At 42.6% G+C, this 20,970-nt stretch overlaps 1 protein-coding gene across 3 annotated transcripts in view; it reads left to right on the forward strand.

Moving 5' to 3' along the window:
- The window catches only part of kbtbd2 (kelch repeat and BTB (POZ) domain containing 2), a 66,705-nt gene extending 47,571 nt beyond the window's left edge, over positions 1–19,134 (forward strand). For 2 of the 3 annotated variants that reach the window (XM_069921074.1, XM_069921073.1), the window contains 3 exons: positions 5,843–6,335; positions 11,978–12,143; positions 16,224–19,133. In XM_069921074.1, coding sequence (XP_069777175.1) covers positions 6,166–6,335; positions 11,978–12,143; positions 16,224–17,762 — 1,875 coding nt within the window. In that variant the 5' untranslated portion in view covers positions 5,843–6,165 and the 3' untranslated portion in view covers positions 17,763–19,133. Of the gene's footprint in view, positions 1–5,842; positions 6,336–11,977; positions 12,144–16,223 lie in introns of all 3 variants that reach the window. The other variant, XM_069921075.1, reaches the window with a different exon arrangement.
- Positions 19,135–20,970: the final 1,836 nt, after the last annotated feature.

Genomic DNA, 20,970 nt, shown 5'->3' on the forward strand with positions numbered 1-20,970 from the left:
ATTGCAGGCAAAATCTTCGCTAGGATTCTCCTAAATAGAATAATACCTAGTGTCGCCGAGAATGTTCTCCCAGAATCACAGTGCGGCTTTCGCGCAAACAGAGGAACGACTGACATGGTCTTTGCCCTCAGATAGCTCCAAGAAAAGTGCAGAGAACAAAACAAAGGACTCTACATCACCTTTGTTGACCTCACCAAAGCCTTCGACACCGTGAGCAGGAAAGGGCTTTGGCAAATACTAGAGCACCTTGGATGCCCCCCAAAGTTCCTCAACATGGGTATCCAACTGCACGAAAACCAACAAGGTCGGGTCAGATACAGCAATGAGCTCGCTGAACCCTCCTCCATTAACAATGACGTGAAGCAAGGCTGCGCTCTCGCATCAATCCTCTTTTCAATCTTCAATGAAGACGGATGGCAGTCTCTTCAATCTGAGGCGCCCGCAAGCTCACACCAAGACACAAGAGAAACTTGTCCGTGAACTACTCTTTGCAGACGATGCTGCTTTAGTTGCCCATTCAGAGCCAGCTCTTCAGCGCTTGACGTCCTGTTTTGCGGAAACTGCCAAAATGTTTGGCCTGGAAGTCAGCTTGAAGAAAACTGAGGTCCTCCATCAGCCAGCTCCCCACCATGACTACCAGCCCCCCCCACATCTCCATCGGGCTCACAAAACTCAAAACAGTCAACTAGTTTACCTATCTCGGCTGCACCATTTCATCGGATGCAAGGATCGACAACGAGATAGGCAACAGACTCGCCAAGGCAAATAGCGCCTTTGGAAGACTACACAAAAGAGTCTGGAAAAACAACCAACTGAAAAACCTCACAAAGATAAGCGTATACAGAGCCGTTGTCATACCCACACTCCTGTTCGGCTCCGAATCATGGGCCCTTTACCGGCATCACCTACGGCTCCTAGAACGCTTCCACCAGCGTTGTCTCCACTCCATCCTCAACATTCATTGGAGCGACTTCATCCCTAGCATCGAAATACTCGAGATGGCAGAGGCCGACAGCATCGAATCCACGCTGCTGAAGATCCAACATCTCCAGAATGGAGGACCATCGCCTTCCCAAGATCGTGTTATATGGCGAGCTCTCCACTGGTCACAGAGACAGAGGTGCACCAAAGAAGAGGTACAAGGACTGCCTAAAGAAATCTCTTGGTGCCTGCCACATTGACCACCGCCAGTGGGCTGATATCGCCTCAAACTGTGCATCTTGGCGCCTCACAGTTCGGCGGGCAGCAACCTCCTTTGAAGAAGACCGCAGAGCCCACCTCACTGACAAAAGACAAAGGAGGAAAAACCCAACCCCAACCAACCAATTTTCCCCTGCAACCATGTCTGCCTGTCCCGCATCGGACTTGTTAGCCACAAACAAGCCTGCAGCTGACGTGGACATTTACCCCTCCATAAATCTTCGTCTGCGAAGCCAAGCCAAAGAGACTATACCTTGATGAAGGGTTCAAGCCAAAAACGTTGGTGATGGCATTGTCACCTTTGCTACATAAAGGCACTGATTAACCTGCTCAGTTTCTCCAGCATTTGTGTGTTTTTTCACAGCCAAACTATTAATTGGTACACATCCTGAATGCTTACCCCTCCCTCGAGTTTTGGACATGGTGAATGAAATTGTGCAGTATCAGGTCTATTCGACCATTGACCTGAAAGTTGCTTATCACCAGCTGCCAATCCGTTCCGAGGATCGTCCATATACAGCATTTGAGACTAATGGTTGTCTCTATCGATTTTGGCGGGACCCTTTTGGTATCACTAATGGGGTTTCTGTCTTCCAGAGGCAGATGGACTGAATAGTCAATGAGTATGGGTTGAAGGCTATCTTCTCCTACCTTGATAACATTGCTATCTGTGGCCATACCCTGGAGGAGGAGCAAAGTTGAAGGAGAGGACCTCCAGAGTTGCAATCTCAGAATTGTTACCTGTGCCACTTGCTAGTGAGGCAAGAAACATATAAAGATAATCCATCTGAACATTGCTAAAAAGATGGTGCAGGGGGGAGGATTCAGGCTTCTGGATAATTGGGCTCTCTTCCAGGGAAGGTGGGACCTGTTCCAGCGGGATGGTTTGCACCTGAACTGGAGGGGTTTTTTGCTAGTGTTGCTTTGGGGTGGGGGGGGTGGTTTAAACTGGATTTTCAGGGGGAGGGGAACCTGAGTGTAGAGCAGATAATAAGGTGGAGGACGATGAGAGTTAAGTAAGGACTGCATATAAAGACAGGGTTGTTCAGGAAAGAAATGGTCTCACATATGTGATGGATTGTGGTATATTTTATATTGTATATAGATTTAAAATGAGATAAATTGAGGCAGGTTTTTTTTAAATGTAGGTCACATACAAACATTTCAAAACATCTCATTTAAAATGCCTGAGCTCTGCTCAAGCCAGACAGTCCAGCCTCCTGGTGCCTTTGCAAAAACTTTGAAGGATGCCTATAAAGACTTCACAAGTATGTGTTAATAGGACATGCTGTGGAGTAATGGATTATTGTTTTGGAAAGCAACAGATGAACGATTAGGTCCGGTGCCGCAGTCTGAGTGCAGTTTGCTGTTCTAAGAAGGTCATGTGGTTTTTCTCAGAGAGAGAGAGAGAGAGAGAGAGGTTGCAAATTGGATTCAAAATTGGTTTGGTGGAAGAAAACAGAGTGGTAGTGGATGGTTGCTTCTCAGACTGGAGGTCTGTGTCAAGTGGAGTGCCTCAGGGATCTGTGTTGGGACCATTGTTATCTATATAAATGACCTAGATGATAACGTGGTGAATTGAATCAGCAAGATTGCTGATGACACAAAAATAGGAGGCGTAGTGGCTGCGAGAAGATTTTCAAAGCTTACAGAGGGATCTGGACCAGCTGGGAAATTGGGCCAGTAAATGGCTGATGGAATTTAATGCAGATAAGCGTGAGGTGTTGCACTTTGGAAGAACGAATCGGGTAGGACATACACTGTAAATGGTAGGCCATTGAGGAGTGTGGAGGAGCAAAGAGATCTGGGAATACTTATACATTGTTCTCTGAAGGTGGCATTGCATGTGGACAGGTTTTAAAGAAAGCATTTGGCATCTTATAAATCAAAGTATTGAGTATGGAAGTTGGAATGTAATGTTGAAGTTATTCAAGTCATTGGTGAGACCACACCTGGAATATTATATGCAGTCTGATCACCCAGCAGCAGGAAAGTTATCATTAAGATTGAAAGAGTGCAGAGAAGATTTACTAAGATGTTACAGGGAAAGATTAAACAGATTAGGTCTATACTCCTTGGAATGAAGAAGGATGAGGGAAGACTTGATAGAGGTTTATAAGATTATGAGGGATATAGACAGAAGATGTGAGTAGGATGTTTCCACTTAGATTGGGGGACATAAATACGAGAGGTCATAGATTTAGTCTGAAAAGGGAGGTAGGTATAAGGGGAACATCAGGGTGAAGTTTTTCACTCAGAGTGGTAGGAGTGTGGAATGAGCTGCCATCTGATGTGGTGAATGCAGATTCAGTCTTGAATTTTAAAAATAAATTGGATAAATAAATGGATAGGAGGGTTATGGAATGAGAGCATGTCAGTGGGACTAGCTAGTTTTATTGGTCGGCACCGACCAGAAGGGTCAAGTGGACCTGTTTTTCTGTGCTATGATTTACTAGGTAATCAGCCCCCCCCACCTCAGGCCCCTTCACATGAGTTGCCTCCATAAGTAATTCAGGCTATCAGTCTGCAAGGCTCCAATTTGGGCCATAATCTGAGAGAAAAATAGCAGACCAAGTTCCTTTGTTGGCCTTCAGGCAAAACTACAGTCTAATACTTTGAATACAGAATATTAAAAATATATTTAAAATCTTAATTAAGCTGCCGCTGAAGAGGTGAATGCAAGCTAAATTTTAACATTTAAAAACATTTGGACAGGTACGTGACATGGATGGGAGGGGTATGGAGGAATATGGAATGGATGCATGTCAGTGGGATTAGGCACTGACTGGAAGGGACGAAGGACCTGTTTTCTGTGCTGAAATGTTCTGTGGTTCTAACTATTAAAGAATTTCAAGTATGTTGCATTCTAAATGTATTTTGTATGACAATAATGGAACCCTTACATTAGTCTTGGTCCAAAATGAAGGAATATTTTTTGGTAATTTCTTACTGTCTGAAATATATGCTCAACCTTTGTTAGGACTATCCTGGATTCCAGATTTTATGGGAAAGAACAGGAAATTGTCATTGTTACACAGCATTCACAGAAGTGATCCTCAAAAATAAGGTGCTTGTGAGAACTTGGTGGCTTGTAAAATTGATCAAAATTATGATCTTGGTCTCCCCAAATTTGAGCCGGAGGAATTTTTCTGCTCTGGTAGTAGTCCCTTATGTTTGGGAATAGAAACTAAGGTTTGAATAGAAAATAGACTTTACAGTGTTCTGCTTCTATACTGTTTCTGTGCAAGTAGTGATCCAATGTAAACGATCTTTAACCTAAAACATCAGCTCTTTCTCTTTCTACAGATGTGGCTTGATCTGGTTGTTTCCAACAGTTTTTATTGGTTTCATATAAGGTTTCCAACATCAATTTTAAAAATTTTTTTGGGTTAAGCATATTGGTATGGCAACCTTAACAGCATGAGGGTGAAGTGCCAGTTGATGAAGTAGACAAAATCGATGTGGTCAAACAATAATCGTGGCTTTTATTAGCAGAAACTAACGGTACAATAATGAAAGACAATGGGTGCAGACACAGTTCTACCCAAGGGGAGTGTCCTTAATACTAGAGATAATGCACAGCCAATGTTAGTACAGCAAGGCTCGCCAGAGGGGAGACAGGCAGCTTAGCAGACATTCACCACAGAGGGATACCCCTAAATGCTCTTAACTTGATTTTCATGGTTAAAATGATCTGGGGATAATGTTGAAAAATAGCTCAGCCATGATCTTGATGAAAGGCAGAACCAGCTTGAAGAATCAAATGGCTGCCTCCTTTTTATGTCTTAGGAGGTTTCACTTTTGAATTAGCATTGACCATCTCGTACATTTTCAAGAATGAAAAGCAAGATTGGCTCTCCACTGAAGTAAAATTATTCCAAATGGATGATGGTTCTTAATATGCAAAAAAAATTGTTAAAAATAAGAATACCCATCCATTGACCATATTTGACAATTAAAGAATGTAATTTAAGTTTAGGAATCATTAATAAGAATTTCATTCAGTTTCTGCAATAGTTTTACAATAATTGAATTGTTTGCTTACTAAGAACTTGTCAGTTTTTCACAGGTGTGAAATGAATGTTTAAAAATATATCCTTTGATAAAATTTCAAATTATTGTAACTGATTCAATAATGTAACTTGAGTGATGGCAAAATAATGTATGACAATTAAGCAACCATTTGCACTAATCCAATTTTTTATAAAATTCTCTGCATACCTTCCATTATCTTCCTCCCCAAATTATGCACTCCATTGTGTAATATGGATAATTTATAATGGTTCTAGACCAATCAACGTGCACGTCTTTGGATGTGAAGGGAATGCAATGTAATCACAGGGAGAATGTGCAAACTTCAGACAACACCAGAGATCAAGATTGAATCTGGGTTGCGAGAGTTGAGGCAGCAGCTCTACTATATGGAACACTAGTAGAGTAGTTTTTCAATTTATAAACGAGTCTGAGTTTCAAGGACCACTGTTACTTAGAAACAAATCACTTATTTTAAATATTTGAGTATCTCTGGCCTCTTTATTCCAGAACTTGTGCATAAATTGGATAAGGATCTGATTTTTTCTTTTAATTACATGGTCATGTCGTATATCAAGTTATATAATTGTTTCTAATCTTTGTCTTCTAGGTACTGATACTGTTGGATACACTTGGATGTCTGTGTACTCAATATATGCTACCTCAAAATTATTCGTGATGCAATTTGCCTCAACGGAAATGCTGCAGCTCACCATAAACATCTGGAATACAGAATTTGATGTGATTTTATGACATGACCCAGTTTCAACATCTGGAAAATTACTTGTCCTAAGTCTCATAGTCATTTTGCAGCTTACATCAGTAATATTTAAAATCTGCTTGTTGTTTCTTCTTATAAAAAATAACTTTGTCAAGCTGTGTTTCAGAGCTCTTATGAAATTAGCTGGAGCTTTTCATTAATGGAATGCAATCATGTCCAATAAGGAAGAGAAGCAGATCAATACCGAATATGCTGTATCATTGTTGGAGCAGCTTAAGTGTTTCTATGATCAGCAGCTATTGACCGACATTGTTCTAATTGCGGAAAGCACTGAATTCCCGTGCCATAAGATGGTTCTTGCTACATGTAGTTCCTATTTTAGGTAAATTGAAGATATTTTATTTTCTATTTCTTAAATGGTTGAAGTAAGCTATTGCTGAAAAGTTGCATGATGAAGATGTATATTAGGGTTTAAAAGTAGTTTGTGAGACCTGAGCTGACCAAGATTTTTTTCACCCTTTCCATAATATGCAACTTCAGGGCAGGAATGTGTAGCTAGGCTCAAATTTTACCTTGCAATATACATAGATTAGGTTTTTGGCAAACCACTTGGACAATAGACACACTCTCTGTGATTTGTATGAATGAGATCCAGCAAAACCCTAATACTTAATAGTTGCGTGACCAAGATTTTATTGAACACTGATGCTGCAGATCAGATTTAATTTGATTACCCTTTAACATCCAGGCTCTGAATCAAGTTTGGGACATGAGCAGAAAAGTTTGTTTGACTTAAGACTACTACTTGGTACATATGTGATAGAGAGCAGGTCATAAATTAAAGATTGGGTCACCCTGTTTGTCCTGTATGAATTGGAGGATCAGAGAGATGAATGAGTAGGCCCTTTCAAGTGGCCTGAACACCCCAGTATAAAGCTGCATAATCTCCGCCCCCCCCCCTTGCGCTAAAGACATACTCACCTGAATGCAGCAGAAGCGCCTCTGAGGCGCCAACGCCACCGTCCTCAGAGAGGTATAATCAGTGGTGCGCTGGGCTCCTCTGAGGCACCTGAATGTGCAGCCACTATAAGAGGCTGCCTGGGGGCGGGCTGATGACTATCAGCTGGTGGCCCAACTCCCCGCTGCCTGTCAAGAGCCCCCCCCCTCAGCACCACTGCAGAGGGGAAGTAGATGCAGGCTGTCACAGCCTGGCTGGCCGCTCTCTAGCTCAAAATGCGACATAGCAATGGTGGTCTTCCCTACCCATAATCCCCCATGCAGCTGGAACAGTGGGAAACACAGAGTGGTTCTACCTGCATGGGGGATTATGGGTTGGGAAGACCGTCATTGCTACGTCACATATTTATGACGGGTTGCGCTGCGGCACCAGTCACCCTGCCTCCAACAGATCCAGAGGCGCTACAAGGCACCTCTGGATGTGAATAAGCACTTTCAGGTGGACCAGGCAATGCTGCAAGCAGCCTTTTAGGATTTCCACCTGAAAGGTGAGTCTGCAAGTTGAGATCCGCTCCTGCCGCCGCCCTCAAGGCGGAGGGTCCACCTAAAAGGGCCTTGTGATTAAAAGTGTTGTACAGGAAGGAAGGTTTTAAATTTTTGGATCATTAAGACTATTTTTGGGGAAGATGGGATTTGTAACAAATAGCTGAAACAGAATAGATTCAGCATTATTGCAGAGAAGTTTGCTTATCTTTCAAGGTGGATTTAAATTAAATTGACAGAGAAGTGTTGCCAACAGAGTAGCTGTAGATTTGAGTAGGTAGGTTCAATCAAATATAGAACTAAAAAAAAAAATATCAGTCCAAAAGATAAGAGCAGAAATGAGATTGAAGGTTCTTGGGAAGATTGAAATACTAAATCCCATCTATTTCAATGAAAGAATCATGACTGATAAAGCAGATGAACAGAGCATTAATCAACATATTGGAATAATGTAATAAATAGGCCCTTCACCCACAATATCCGTGGTGACCTGATGCCAATAAAAATTGATCTCATCTCCTTGCACCTTGTTTATAGGTTATCAAAATGCTTCTTAAGTGTTACTGTTATATTTGATTTCACCACCTCCTTTGGTAGTGTTCCGGCCATCCACCACACTCTGTAACAAAACAACTTTGTAAATTACCTTTAAATTCCCCCTTTCGCCTTAATCCATGCCTTGCCATATTTAGCATTTCCATCCTTGGAAAAAAGGCTCATAATTTGGTATATTCTATCCTTGTCTCCCCACAGCCTTTGGTGCTCCAGGGGAAACAATCGAAGTTTGTCCAATCTCTCCTTGTAGCCAAAACCAAACTAATCCAGGCAACATCTTGGTAAATTCTTTAGCGCCTTCTCCAAACTCTCCACGTACTTCCTGCAATTGGCAACCGGAACTGCGCACTACTGCAAATGTGGTCTTATCAAGTTTTGTACAGCTCAAACATGACTTCTCATTATTTGTACTTATTGCTCTGACCAATAAAAAGGCAAGTATGTTATATGCCTTCTTTACCACCCTCTCTGCTTGTGTTGCTACTTTCAAGGAGCTATGAACTTGCACCTATGATCCTTCTGTACATCAGAGCTCCCTGAATATCTGCAATTTACAGTCTACTTTCCTCATTTGACATCCAAAAGTGCAAAATCTCAAAATTAGAGAGTTTGAAAGAAGGGGTGGCTCAATGTTCCAGCTCACAGAAGCATCCATGGTAGAGGTGCATTACAATAGCAGTTATTGAGACCATTACATCCGTCATGAGAGCACGATAACTTGAGGGGGGGGGGCTTTTAAAATAAGTCCACATGGTATAGTTCTGCGATTTTTTTTTTTTTTAAAAAAAGGACAATCACTTAGGGAATATGCTGAGGTCTCTTAATACTCGTTAGACAATATAACAGTAGATGTGATGGCAAACCTTAGATGCAAGAGTGAAAGGTTTATAATTGTAGGGGATTTGTGGAGGATTGCCTTAATATGAAGGATATGGAGGGGACTGAATTTTTTTGCATCTAGGATAATGTTTTGAGTCAGTACACGTCTGACTACAAAAGAAGCACTATGGATCTGATCTTAATGAATGAAGCGAAGTAAACATTTGAAGTATTTGATAGTGAGCATTTGGGGTTGATGAACATAAATTTCAAGGTACAGGTCCAGAGTAGTTTCTCCCCTGGCTTACCCTCCTTATCTCCTCTCCCCACTTATCACCGTCATTCTTCACTTCACCTGGTTTCACCTATCTATTAATCTTTACCTGATCCTCCCCTTGATACAGCCTATCTTCTCTCTACACGCTGTCTTGGTGTAGAGTATCAAAGTGAAGTGTCCACTCTTCCTTTGTCTCTGCTGATGCTGCTTGGCTCATTCCTCCAGGACCTTATTTTTAAACTCTTAAATGTTAGTATGTTAGGAGATGCTTGAAATACTCACAGTTGGGCATTGATAAGAAATCCTCCTGTTGCCCAGCTTCTCCTTTTCCTTCAATAATTGTGATTTGAATTTTTTATGATGAAACATTTAACAACACTTGCATTGTTTGGTGTGATGTGCAGTATTTGTGTTGTTCATGTATTAGAAATGAAGGGAGTTGCAGGAATATGGGTTTAATGCCAGAAAGTAGCATCAAAGTAAAAGGTGAATCCTATTATCATTGAATGACAGTGAATATTAACTATATGGCCTCCTGTTTCTGTCACTAATCCATGATGACAGATCTTTCAGTGTAGTTATGGCACAGGGTGATGGTACTATCAAGGATCTATGGTATCTTAAGTAGAATATTTAGATAGTAGCCGTGAGCTACGCGAAGAAAGACACACATGAGTGTAGTTAGGTATAGCTCTGCTTTATTGTGGGCTCAAGCCCTACTTTTATACAGCTTGCGTTCCCGCAATTTTCCCCCTTTATTGACACTCCGCTCTCCAGTTTCTTGAATTCCTCTTTCGCCAGCTGGAGCTTCTCCGGAGGAAGACATCTTTCTCGTGCTTGGAGTGGAAGACCTTGGGTGAGGATGTGATGTTGTACTCCGTGCCGGGGTATCGCCGTGGTGAATGAATGGGGGGGGTGAGCACGGCCGGGAACTCAGCCAGGACCTTGGTGTACTTGTCCATGGATCACTGCACAGAGTCTAGGTGTACTGGAAGCTTGACGTCCTTGAGGGGGAAGGTCTGGAATGTCTTTGCATGGACAAGTTTCTGACCCTTGAGGTCCACGAGCAGGCTGTGGGCGTGCAGGAAGTCTGCCCCGAGGAGCAGCTGTTCCACTGAGGGCAACATGAACACCCATGAGAAGAGGTTGCCTCCCAACTGCAGTTGGACTTTACATGTGCCATAGGTCCTGATTGTGTTGTTGCGTGGGGCCCACTTGCCTGCTCCTGATGTCCTGTTCCAATGGGGGCAGGATGCCGACCTCTGCCGGAGTGTCTACGAGGAATCGCCGTCCATACTGTCAGTACCGCATGTACAAGAGGCTATTTTGTTGGCCAGCCGTCACTTCCTCTGTGGGGCTGCTGTTCTGCGGGTCTGGCTGTGGGGTTTGCCAATAAGCCCCACGAATGCCAGGCAGACTTTTTTTGTTTCCGGGGGTTGCTGAAGTTGCCGTCTGCTAGGAGCAGATGGACGTCCTCAGACAGTTGCTCCAGGAATGCCTGCTCAAACATGATGCAGGGCTCATGCTTTCTAAGGAGGGCCAGTATCTTGTTCCATCAGAGCTGATGGCGGCCAGTCCCCTAGCCCGTCCAAGTGGAGCAGACATGCCCCTCTCTTGCACTCTTAAAGCCTGAAGGTCAAGACTAGCAAGTCCTTGAAGGCGGTGTAGGCACTTTCTGACGGGGGTTCTTGGATGACATTAGTGACCTGGGTGGACTCTGCTGTGATCTGCCGGATCTGAAACAATGCCTCAGGCTGGTCAAACCATATGCATGGTTGATTTGTCCATAAGGTTGGCAGCTTGAGAGCGACTATGTGAACTACTGCCCACTTGTTCATCGTTGGGTTTAGATACCATCTAAACTGTCAGAGTCACCAATTGTAGCTGCACGCTACGTGAAGAAATACACGCATGAGTGTAGTTAGGTATAGCTCTGCTTTATTGTGGGCTCAAGCCCAACTTTTATACAGTTTGCATTCCCTCTGTTTCCCCTTTACTGATACAATGATCCGCATAACAAAAGTGGGTTTCCCACGCGCGGGCACATTCCTACATAATCCTTCTTCCCACCTTTTACAATCCCTTACTAATCATAAAGCACTTATGGCATAAGGATTACTTAAAGTGGTATGTGAGTGGAAAGAAAAGGGTTGAGAACCACTGCATTAGAGGGGATGAGCAACACGATGTTGAATTAATTTGGACTTTCACAGGAATGCCTGAGGCTAATGGGAGACTTGATAAAAGTATACAAAAATTGAGAGGGGTTTATGGGGAGATGGTCAGAATCTTTATCCAAGGGTGCATCTCACATATCAGAGGATAATTGTTTAAGCTGGAGGGAGGGGCAAGGTTTTTTTAAACACAGGGTGATTGGTGTGTGGGATGGGCTGCGCCATAGTAGTAGAAGCAGATACAATAGTCGTGTTTTAAGAGGCTTCCATATGTGAATATGCCCTGCACAGAAGGATATGCCAGCAGTAGAGTTTCAGTTTAATGAGCATTGTGTTTGGTGCTGACTCCTGGACCAAAGGACCTGTTCTCGTGCTGCACTCTTGTATGCTTTATATTTTTCTGTAGTCTACAACTTTCTTCTTCACTCTTAAATGGCGATATATATATATATTTTTTTTTTTCGCAGGTTTTTTTTAATGCATTGTATCTTGTGTCATTGTTTATTAGTGTGCGTGTCCTAAACCATGTAGTTATGTTTGGGGATTTTAAAAAAATTCTCAATTGTATGGTTTTTGAGATTTTATTAAAACAAAAAGTGACTGCAAAAGGATGCAAAAAGAATTTAAATGTTGTTAGATCAGCAATTGTCATGTAATCTAATGCTGAAAGGTAGTGAATTCTCTTGGATCTTTCTTCAGGGCCATGTTTATGAGTGGGCTGAGTGAAAGCAAGCAGACACATGTTCATTTGCAGAATGTACATGCTCCAACGCTTCAGATAATCATTACATATGCATACACGGGTAACCTGGTAATAAATGACAGCACTGTGGAACAGCTCTACGAGACGTCATCTTTTCTGCAGGTAAGAATCTCTGTTAATAAGGTTTTAAAGCTTAGCTAAGAATTTCCTTTGAGAGTGGAGGCATGCTGTTTGGGCAAATCTTGCCTGGTTACTGGAACAATTTGGAGAACAGTATCCCCAGTTGAGTGAATGTCCCACAAGGTTGAAGTTCAACTCTGGCTTTCCTGATAGAGCATAAAGTACCTTTCTAAACATAAAGTACATTGTAGTTAAAAAAAAATGTGTACAAATGATTTTGCCAATTACTGGCCCTTCTCACCTATGCTTCATGCATGGAAGGCAGATAGCAGAACTTAATGTTTGCTTTTAAGATACTGCATTTCACAGCAGGCCAGGCATCTGCAGAGAGAAATACTAGCTCTTGGGCTGCTGACCTTCCACGAGAACTAGGAAAAGTGATAAAATGAGTTGGTTTAACATTACCATATATACTCGTATAACAGTCTATACTGTGTAATAGTCAACTCCCCCCCCCCACTTTATTGGCCAAAAAATTGTATTTTCTGGATGACATGTAAAAATCGACACCCCTCTCCCCCCCCACCCTTATTTTTGGACCCAACCACCTGCCCATCCGAGCTCCTGATGCCCTGATTTGTGGAGCCTTGCCTCGGCTGTCTGCCCTCTGGAACTCCTGATGCCCTGACCGCGGATCCTCACCCATCTGAGCACCTGAGACCATGAACAATGTAGGCACTGATCGCAGTCAAAAGTATGATCCATGTAAAAATTGAACCCCCCCCACAATTTGACTCAAAAAATTTGTCCCAATAACCCGACTATTATACTAGTAGGAAGGGAGTGCAGCAATGGAGAGAAGAGGCGATTTCTGTAATTGGGTGGAGACCAAGAGCAATTTAATATCCCAGAAAGCTGTTTTCAGCAGGAATTATGAATGAAAGTAGGGACTAAAACTGTACCTGCTGGAAATCTGAATACAAGAAATGTTGGAGACATTAAGGAAAAGCAGCTTCTGTGCAAAGAGAAATCTAGTTAACATTTCAGTTTGAAGTCCCTTCAGCAGAATAAGGAGAGAAAATATATTAAGTTGTAGAGAAATAGGGGAGGGATGAAAAGGACAAATGAAAAAAAGTCAGAATTAATCCTAATCCAACAGAACTGATCCATTTTGACAGTGGTTCCAATTCTCCATGAATTGAAATGTCTTTTACACTGTTCTAGAACTATGCATTCAACTCTTTTTCATTTCCTTCGTTGAGAGATATTGAGATTCTAGACAGGAAAAAGGGAGAGGTATACATCAGATTTAAGCAGTCTGGATCAAGCCAATCACTCAATGAGATTAATGTGGGAATTCAGAAAGACTAAAAGACCTGAGATGGAGCAGGAAAATGGAAAATCCCAAGAAATTCTGAATAAGGGTGCTTAAGGGGTGATTTTTGTCCCATTAAAGATCAATAGGGCCATCTTTGTACGGCACAAACAGGCCATGTACCAAGTACCAGGGAGGAGGCCTTGGAGTGCCTGAAGCTGGACAAATCCCCAGGACCTGACCATGAATCATCAGGCCTCGTGGGAAGTTATGGAAGAATTTACGGAAAATGATTAATTGCCAGAAGACTGGTAGTTGGCAAATATTAAACTGTTATTTAAAAAGAGGAGCAAAAACAAAAAGAACTACTTACTATCTGGGGAGCCTGATATCGGTAGTGGGAAAGTTGCTGCGTTCGCCATGGCAATTAGTCTGAAAAGATAGATCACATGGGATCCAAAATGAGCTGTCTCTTTGGATTAAAACCAATCCTGGTGGAAGCAGTCAGAGGGTAGAGGTAGAGAGTAGAAAGGCTTTATGACAGTTGGTGTGTTGCAGGGATTGGTGCTGGGCTCACTGTTATTACTGATTTGAGTGACAATGAAGTTAACGTGATCAGCAAATTTGCAGATGACACAAAAATTGGTGGTGTGAGCAGTGAGGAAGGATATCCAAGTTTACAACAGTATTTTGAAAGTGAGATCCAAGGAGTGGCAAGTGAAATTTAACTCTGACAAGTGTGAGGTGTTGCATTTTGGTAAGTCAAACCAGGGTAGGACTTGTACAGTAAATGGTAGCATGGGAGGAAACTGGAGCACCCAAAGGAATCCCATGCAGACACAAGGAGAATGTACGTGCTCCTTACGGACAGTGGCAGAAGCTAAGTCTTCAGGGCAGACAATTCTAGAACTAGTGGGTTTTACAGTGAGGTGGGAGGGACTTGAGAGGGACCTGAGTGGCAACTTTTTCACTGAGGATAGTCCTTTCTGGAATAAACTGCCAGAGGAAGCTGCAGAAGAATAAGAATTTATTGTCATGAACAAGTCTGAATTTTTATTTTGCAGCATCAGTGCAAACATTCATATAAACCACCTTACAAAAATAAATAAAAATATTGCACAAAAAGTCAAAGTAAGGCTGTGTCTTTGGTTCATTGATCATTGAGGAATCTGATGGCAGTGGGGAAGAAGCTGTCCTTGTGCTGCTGTATGCTTGCCTTTAGGCTCCTGTACCTTTTTCCCCAAAGGTAGCAGAGTGAAGAGGACATGACGTGTGGTGGGGGTCCTTGAGGATACAGGCTGCTTTCTTAAGACACCATCTCTTGTAGGAGTGAAGTCTAGTGCCAGTGATGTTGCAGGCACTAGACTCTGGAGTTTTTTCTTGTCCTGAATGTTGGCACCTCGATACCAGTAAGTGATGCAACCGGCCAGAATGCTCTCCATGGTACACCTGTAGAAGTTTTTGAGAGTTTTCAGTAACATACTGAATCTCCTCAAATACCTCAAAATATAACCGCTGGCAAGTTTTCTTTGTGATTGCATCAACGTGGAGGCTCCAGGACAGATCCTCAGAGATGTTGACACCCAAGAATTTGAAGTTCTTGACCCTCTCCTCTACTGAGCTCTTGATGAGGACTGGATCGTGTTCTCCTGAAATCCACAATCTTGATTTTGTTACATTACTCAAGGTAATTAGTGTGACACCACACAACGAGCTGATCTATATCCCTCCTGGACGCTTCCTCATTGCCATTTGTGATTCTGCTGACAATCGTGGAGTCATCGGCAGATTTGTAGATAGCATTGGAATTGTGCCTGGTCACCTAGTCATGGGTATATAGGGAGTAGAGCATACACCCTTCACTTGCACCTATATTAGTACAAATACTGATAGTACAAATTGGAAACAACATCTCCTCACTGAATGTGGTCTTCCGATGAGGAGGTCAAGGATCCAGTTGCAAAGGCAGGGTTTGAAGCTTCTTGACCAGCATTGAGTGAATAATGGAGTTGAAGGCTGAGCTGTTATTTATGAGTTGATTAAGTTAAAATACATTTGGACAGATGTATTGGTAGGGAGAGTTTAGAATTACGTGGAACTAACCCACAATGTGCTTCTTCCCCATGGAGGAGTTGGGTCAAAAGGTTTGTTCTGTACTCTGTGACAATGCAGTTTTGCAAGTAGGTCTAGGGTTGTTGTTACTTTTGGTTCTGAGGATTTCAGGATTTGGTTAATGGAGATAGTAAATAACAAAGGCAGGAATTTCTGGATACATCATTGGGCCAGCTCTAATTTTTCTAAATTAATTTAGATAAACCCTAATTTTATCTGTCTTGAACTCTATACTCTTCAGTATATTCTAATCAATATTTAATTGGTTATTTATCTTTATCTTTGCTATATAAAGTACACTGTTTAACCAGCTTGAGTTTTTCCAGCATTGTTTTCACTTCAACACTGTGTTTGCAGACTTTCGTGTTTTACTAATACAGGTACACAATTCTTTATCCGGACATCTAAAATCCAGAAAGCTCCAAAATCCAGCAAGTGGGGTGAGAGACTGGCAGCATGAGTCGGGCGGGCGAGAGACCAGCAGCGCGCGTCAGGGGTGGGGGGGTGGATACGGCAGCACAATTCGGGTGGGCTTAAATCTGGCTTTCTGAAATCCAGAAAAATCTGAAATTCGGAACACACTGTCCCCTAAGGGTTCTGGATAAAGTATTGTATACCTGTATTTAACTATTGCTGTTTACTGAGTTTTAAAACTTTTGATGAAGTTAAAATTTACCATTTATATCTTTGTGTAGGTGGAAAATGTATCTCAACGTTGTCGGGAATACTTAATAAAGAAAATAAATGCTGAGAACTGTGTTCGATTACTCAGCTTTGCGGACTTGTACAGCTGTGAAGAGCTCAAATTAAGTGCGAAACGAATGGTGGAGCACAAATTCACAGCTGTTTATCATCAAGATGCGTTTCTGCAGTTGTCACATGATCTACTGATTGACATCCTTAGTAGTGACAATTTAAATGTCGAGAAGGAAGAGACCGTTCGTGAAGCTGCTATGGTGTGGCTTGAATACGACACCGAATCACGATCCCAATATTTATCTTCAGTCCTCGGCCAAATTAGAATTGATGCACTTTCTGAAGTAACACAGAGAGCCTGGTTCCAAGGCCTACCACCCAACGATAAGTCTGTTGTGGTGCAAGGACTGTATAAATCTATGCCAAAATTCTTCAAACCGAGACTTGGTATGACTAAAGAAGAAATGCTTATATTCACTGAAGTGACTGGTGAAAGTCCTCGTTCTTCCTTTTGTGCTGTTTGCTACAGCCCTCAGGCAGAGAAGGTATACAAACTGTGTAACCCACCTGGAGATTTGCAGAGAGTGGGCACACTTGTTACTCCTGACAATGACATTTACATTGCAGGTGGACAGGTACCTTTGAAAACTTCTATCACAAATAATAGTAAAGCAAGTAAACTTCAGGCTGCATATAGACCTGTGAATTGTTTCTATTTGTTTGATGCTCTGCTGAACACATGGGTTCCAAAGACTCCAATGCTGTGCGCTCGCAACCGACCTTCTTTGGTGTGCTGTGAGGGATATATCTATGCAATAGGAGGAGACAATGTTGCTGGAGAAATGAACAAACGGACAGTGGAACGGTATGACTGTGAAGCAGATGAATGGACTTTAGTGAATCCCTTGCCTTGTGCTTGGCAGTGGAATGCAGCTGTGGCTGTGGAAGACTACATTTATGTTATGGCACACAATTTAACATTTTGCTACTGCCCACGTACTGACACGTGGGTTGAAATGGCTGCACGTCAAACAAGCAGGTGTTTTGCCTCAGCTGCAGCCTTTGGAGACAAAATTTTCTACATTGGTGGTTTGCATATTGGAAATAACTCAGGCATCCGAATACCTTCGAGCACTGTTGATGGTTCCTCTGTAACTGTTGAAGTATATGATGTGATCAAAAATGAGTGGAAAATAGCAACTAATATCCCTGCAAAACGCTACTCTGACCCATGTGTAAGGGCAGTAGTGGTTTTGAACTGCTTATGTGTGTTTATGAGAGACACTCATATGAATGAAAAACCCAAGTATGCAATCTATCAATACAACATGGAGTTGGACCAATGGATCCTGCGTCAGTCCATTTCAGAACGAGTCCTCTGGGACCTTGGTAAAGATTTTCGGTGCAGTATGGGGAAACTTTACCCCTCGTGTCTGGAAGAATCTCTTTGGAAGCCTCCACCGTCTCTTTTTTCACAAGATGGAGCAGATGAGTTTGAATTGGATGGCGAGATGGTTAGTTTGCCCCTGAATAGTTAGCCAGAAGTGAGCACAGTTGCTATGGATTCCAAGGACATAGCACATCATTGTGCATGTTATCAAGCTTCCAGATCACAACGGGGTTTATTTTAACAGATTAAGCTGTAGTTTGCAAACGTAGTGACAAGCTGCGTTGAACATAGTATTGTATAAATAACTGAGATGAGTTCTGATGTATCTTCTACTACTCCTAGATACTGTGTTCTGCTAAAGAGATTATCATTGTTACAGTGTGACTAATTTTTGAGATTGTTTTACTTACCCGTATCTCCAGATTTGATGATGAGGATATAAAATATTGTAGATCTTCCCAGTACAAATAGGCTGAACAAGGGGGGCTGACTGCAGGTTCAGTCGAAACATTGGGTTTGTTAGGTATACATACACCAGTATCCATAAAATGTTCCCATTTATTCCAGGTAATAAATAGAACTACCAATCAGCTGATAATTACATTACTGGGGCAGTATAATGACTGCCAATTTCTCGTAGTGCGGGTCTGTGGAGCTTCCATACTCAGCGTCTCCACGTTGCAAGTAACATAGGCTCATCCATATTACAGTTTCCTGCTGCTGAATTGTCATTAAGACAAATTTTAGTAACAACCAGGTCTTTATTTTGTACTTCGTTAATTTAATAAGGCAACCGTTACTGTAGTGTGATTGTGTATAGGTATTCTAGCTGTTGGGTTTTTAATACAGTTGGTTTGAGTGAAAATGTTTCAAGAATGAACTGTATCCTGCGTGCAGGAGAGCAGAACAGAGCCAGCTCCTGCTCTGGCATAAACTCCCTGGAACCACTAGCAGTTGCTGGGCTCTCATTCTAACATGAGCACAGGTGCTTCATGAAATCCCTACTCGCATGTTCAGCTACATTGTGTTCCTTTGGCACTGTATTTTGAATTAACTTAATTTATTAAAAACCTTCACAAAAGCAAATGTTTGTATTAATTTTTAGTGATGCCTCAAATGTAAATTGTTTTGAGGTAGGATTTCCTAACTCTACTCTCAGGTTGGAAAAGGGAACATTTAATTTCTCAATCTTCACTTGCTGAAAGTTGCTGTGCTCAAATATGGAATCATAAAATATTCAAATTCATCTTTTGAGTAAGATGACCTATAACTGTGGGCAGCTTCGAATACTATATTGATGCAGTAGTGTTGCTGTCTGGTGAATGCCAATCTAATGCAATGAGCTGAAACCTAGAGGGTGCTACTGAGACATTAATACTAGCAAATGAAAAAAACTTGTGTACGATTGGTCCTCACTAACTTTGAAATATCATGCTGCAGGTTGAAAGCTCGAAACAAGTGATGAGTAAATAACCTGTTATTTACCAGTGGATGCTGCAGTTGATGAAAAATACCTACCTACAGGCCTCTGTTTAGGATATTGCTTGGCCATGTCTTGTGCTACAGAGATGGTTCAGATTAATTGCAATGCAAATTTGAAAATGTACAATATTTGCATTAAATATCCAATTGAGTCACTTTCAAACATTTGCAGAATTTCTCTGCCTCAACTGAAATTAAAATAATTTGGCTGGTTTGCTCACAGGATGTGATAGACTAGTTGAGGATCAACCATGAAGGGTGTGGAGCCTAAAGACGAGATTTCTTGAAGCATATTTTAAAGGCTCATTGAATCCACTAGACAATTTGGTTTTACTAACATTTCCCAGATTTAATGTAACAAAAGGGTTTTGAATTCCTAACATGCTGGAATTTAGAATTATTTCAATAGCTCAGAAACCTAAACCACTTTATTTGAAATGAATGGGTAAAGAAGCACAAATTTACTGAAGAACAAGTGTAATATGAATGCTTTTTCTCCAAGATGTAATTCTGACACCTTGAACTAAAAGCAATAGATGATGATTCAGCCAAAGCAGTTGGATCAATTCTAAACTAAGTATCTGATACAGTTGTCCAAAATTCCTGAAGATGATTTTATTGTTAATTGTCATAAAACAAAACCAAGTAATTGTAGCGGCGGCTACACCGTTAACTGAAGGATTGCACAACCAGACGGGTTGAGTTCAGTGAGCAAAAACTGATTTATTGCAGGCTGCCTGGCTGAGATCCACACTGTGGGGCCCCAGCGTCACTGGGGTACCCCAGCGTGGGCTTCTGAGCAAGGTCAAGAGGAAACTCCCGACGGCGCCATTTTGGCTGGCTGCCCCGCCATGTGCATGACAGGTTCGCCTGCCTTATGGCGTACTGCCATACAGGCCCCCCCCCCCCCCCCCAGAACCAGTGCCAATGTCTTTTGCCAGCGGCCTCGCTTCTTTGGTTGGGCCACAACTACTGGTTCGGTGGGGTCAAGGTGGGCTGGCTTTAACCTGTCCACTGTTATCAGTTCCCTCTTAACACTTTCAGTGTGAAAGTGGATCCTGAACGCTGGACGACTTTGTACGGCCCTTCATATGGTCTTTGTAGAGGTGCTGTGGATGGGTCCCGCCTGACAAAAATGTACGAGGCCCGTGTGCCATGTCTGGGCGTTGGTGAAGGAGTCGAACTGGGCCCGGAGGCAGGGAAGTAGGCCGTGCGTTGACGAACTCACCGGGTAGGGCTAGCAGTGCATCGTAGACCAGCTCGGCTGATGACGCCTGTAGGTCTTTGGGTGTCGAGCGGATGCCCAGGAGCACCTAAGGCAGCTCGTCCACCAGTCGGGGTAGGTGAGGCAAGCCATAAGTGTCGACTTAAGGTGGCGGTGCAATCACTCGACTAGCCCATTGGCCTGTGGGTGATAAGCCATGGTGTGATATAGCTTGATACCCAGAGCGCAGAGGAGGTTCAGGATGCCGAACTGGGCAACCCAACCATTCAAAAGCATTTGGGAGCAGGAGTTCGTGGAGGCATCGGTCTACCACTGTGAAAAAGTAATGGTTACCTCGGGAAACGGGCAAGGGTCCGACATTATCCACATGTTTGTGGCTGAACCGTTCCTGGACGTGTTCGAAATCTTGTACGGGTGCTCTGGTGTGCATGTGTACCTTTGAAAGCTGGCAATGAATGCAGGTTCTGGCCCAGTCCGCAATCTGTTTCCAAAGCCCGTGCCAGACAAAACGTTCTGCCACCATATGGACCGTAGACCTGATGGAAGGGTGGGAAAGGTCACAGATATAGTGGAAGACTTGCCTGCACCACTGGTTGCGGGGTGCCCATGGAGACGTCGCACAGGACGGTGCCCTCACCGTGAGGAGTCA

This window comes from Narcine bancroftii, chromosome 2 (assembly GCF_036971445.1).
Source record: "Narcine bancroftii isolate sNarBan1 chromosome 2, sNarBan1.hap1, whole genome shotgun sequence".
Taxonomy (NCBI): Eukaryota; Metazoa; Chordata; class Chondrichthyes; order Torpediniformes; family Narcinidae; genus Narcine; species Narcine bancroftii.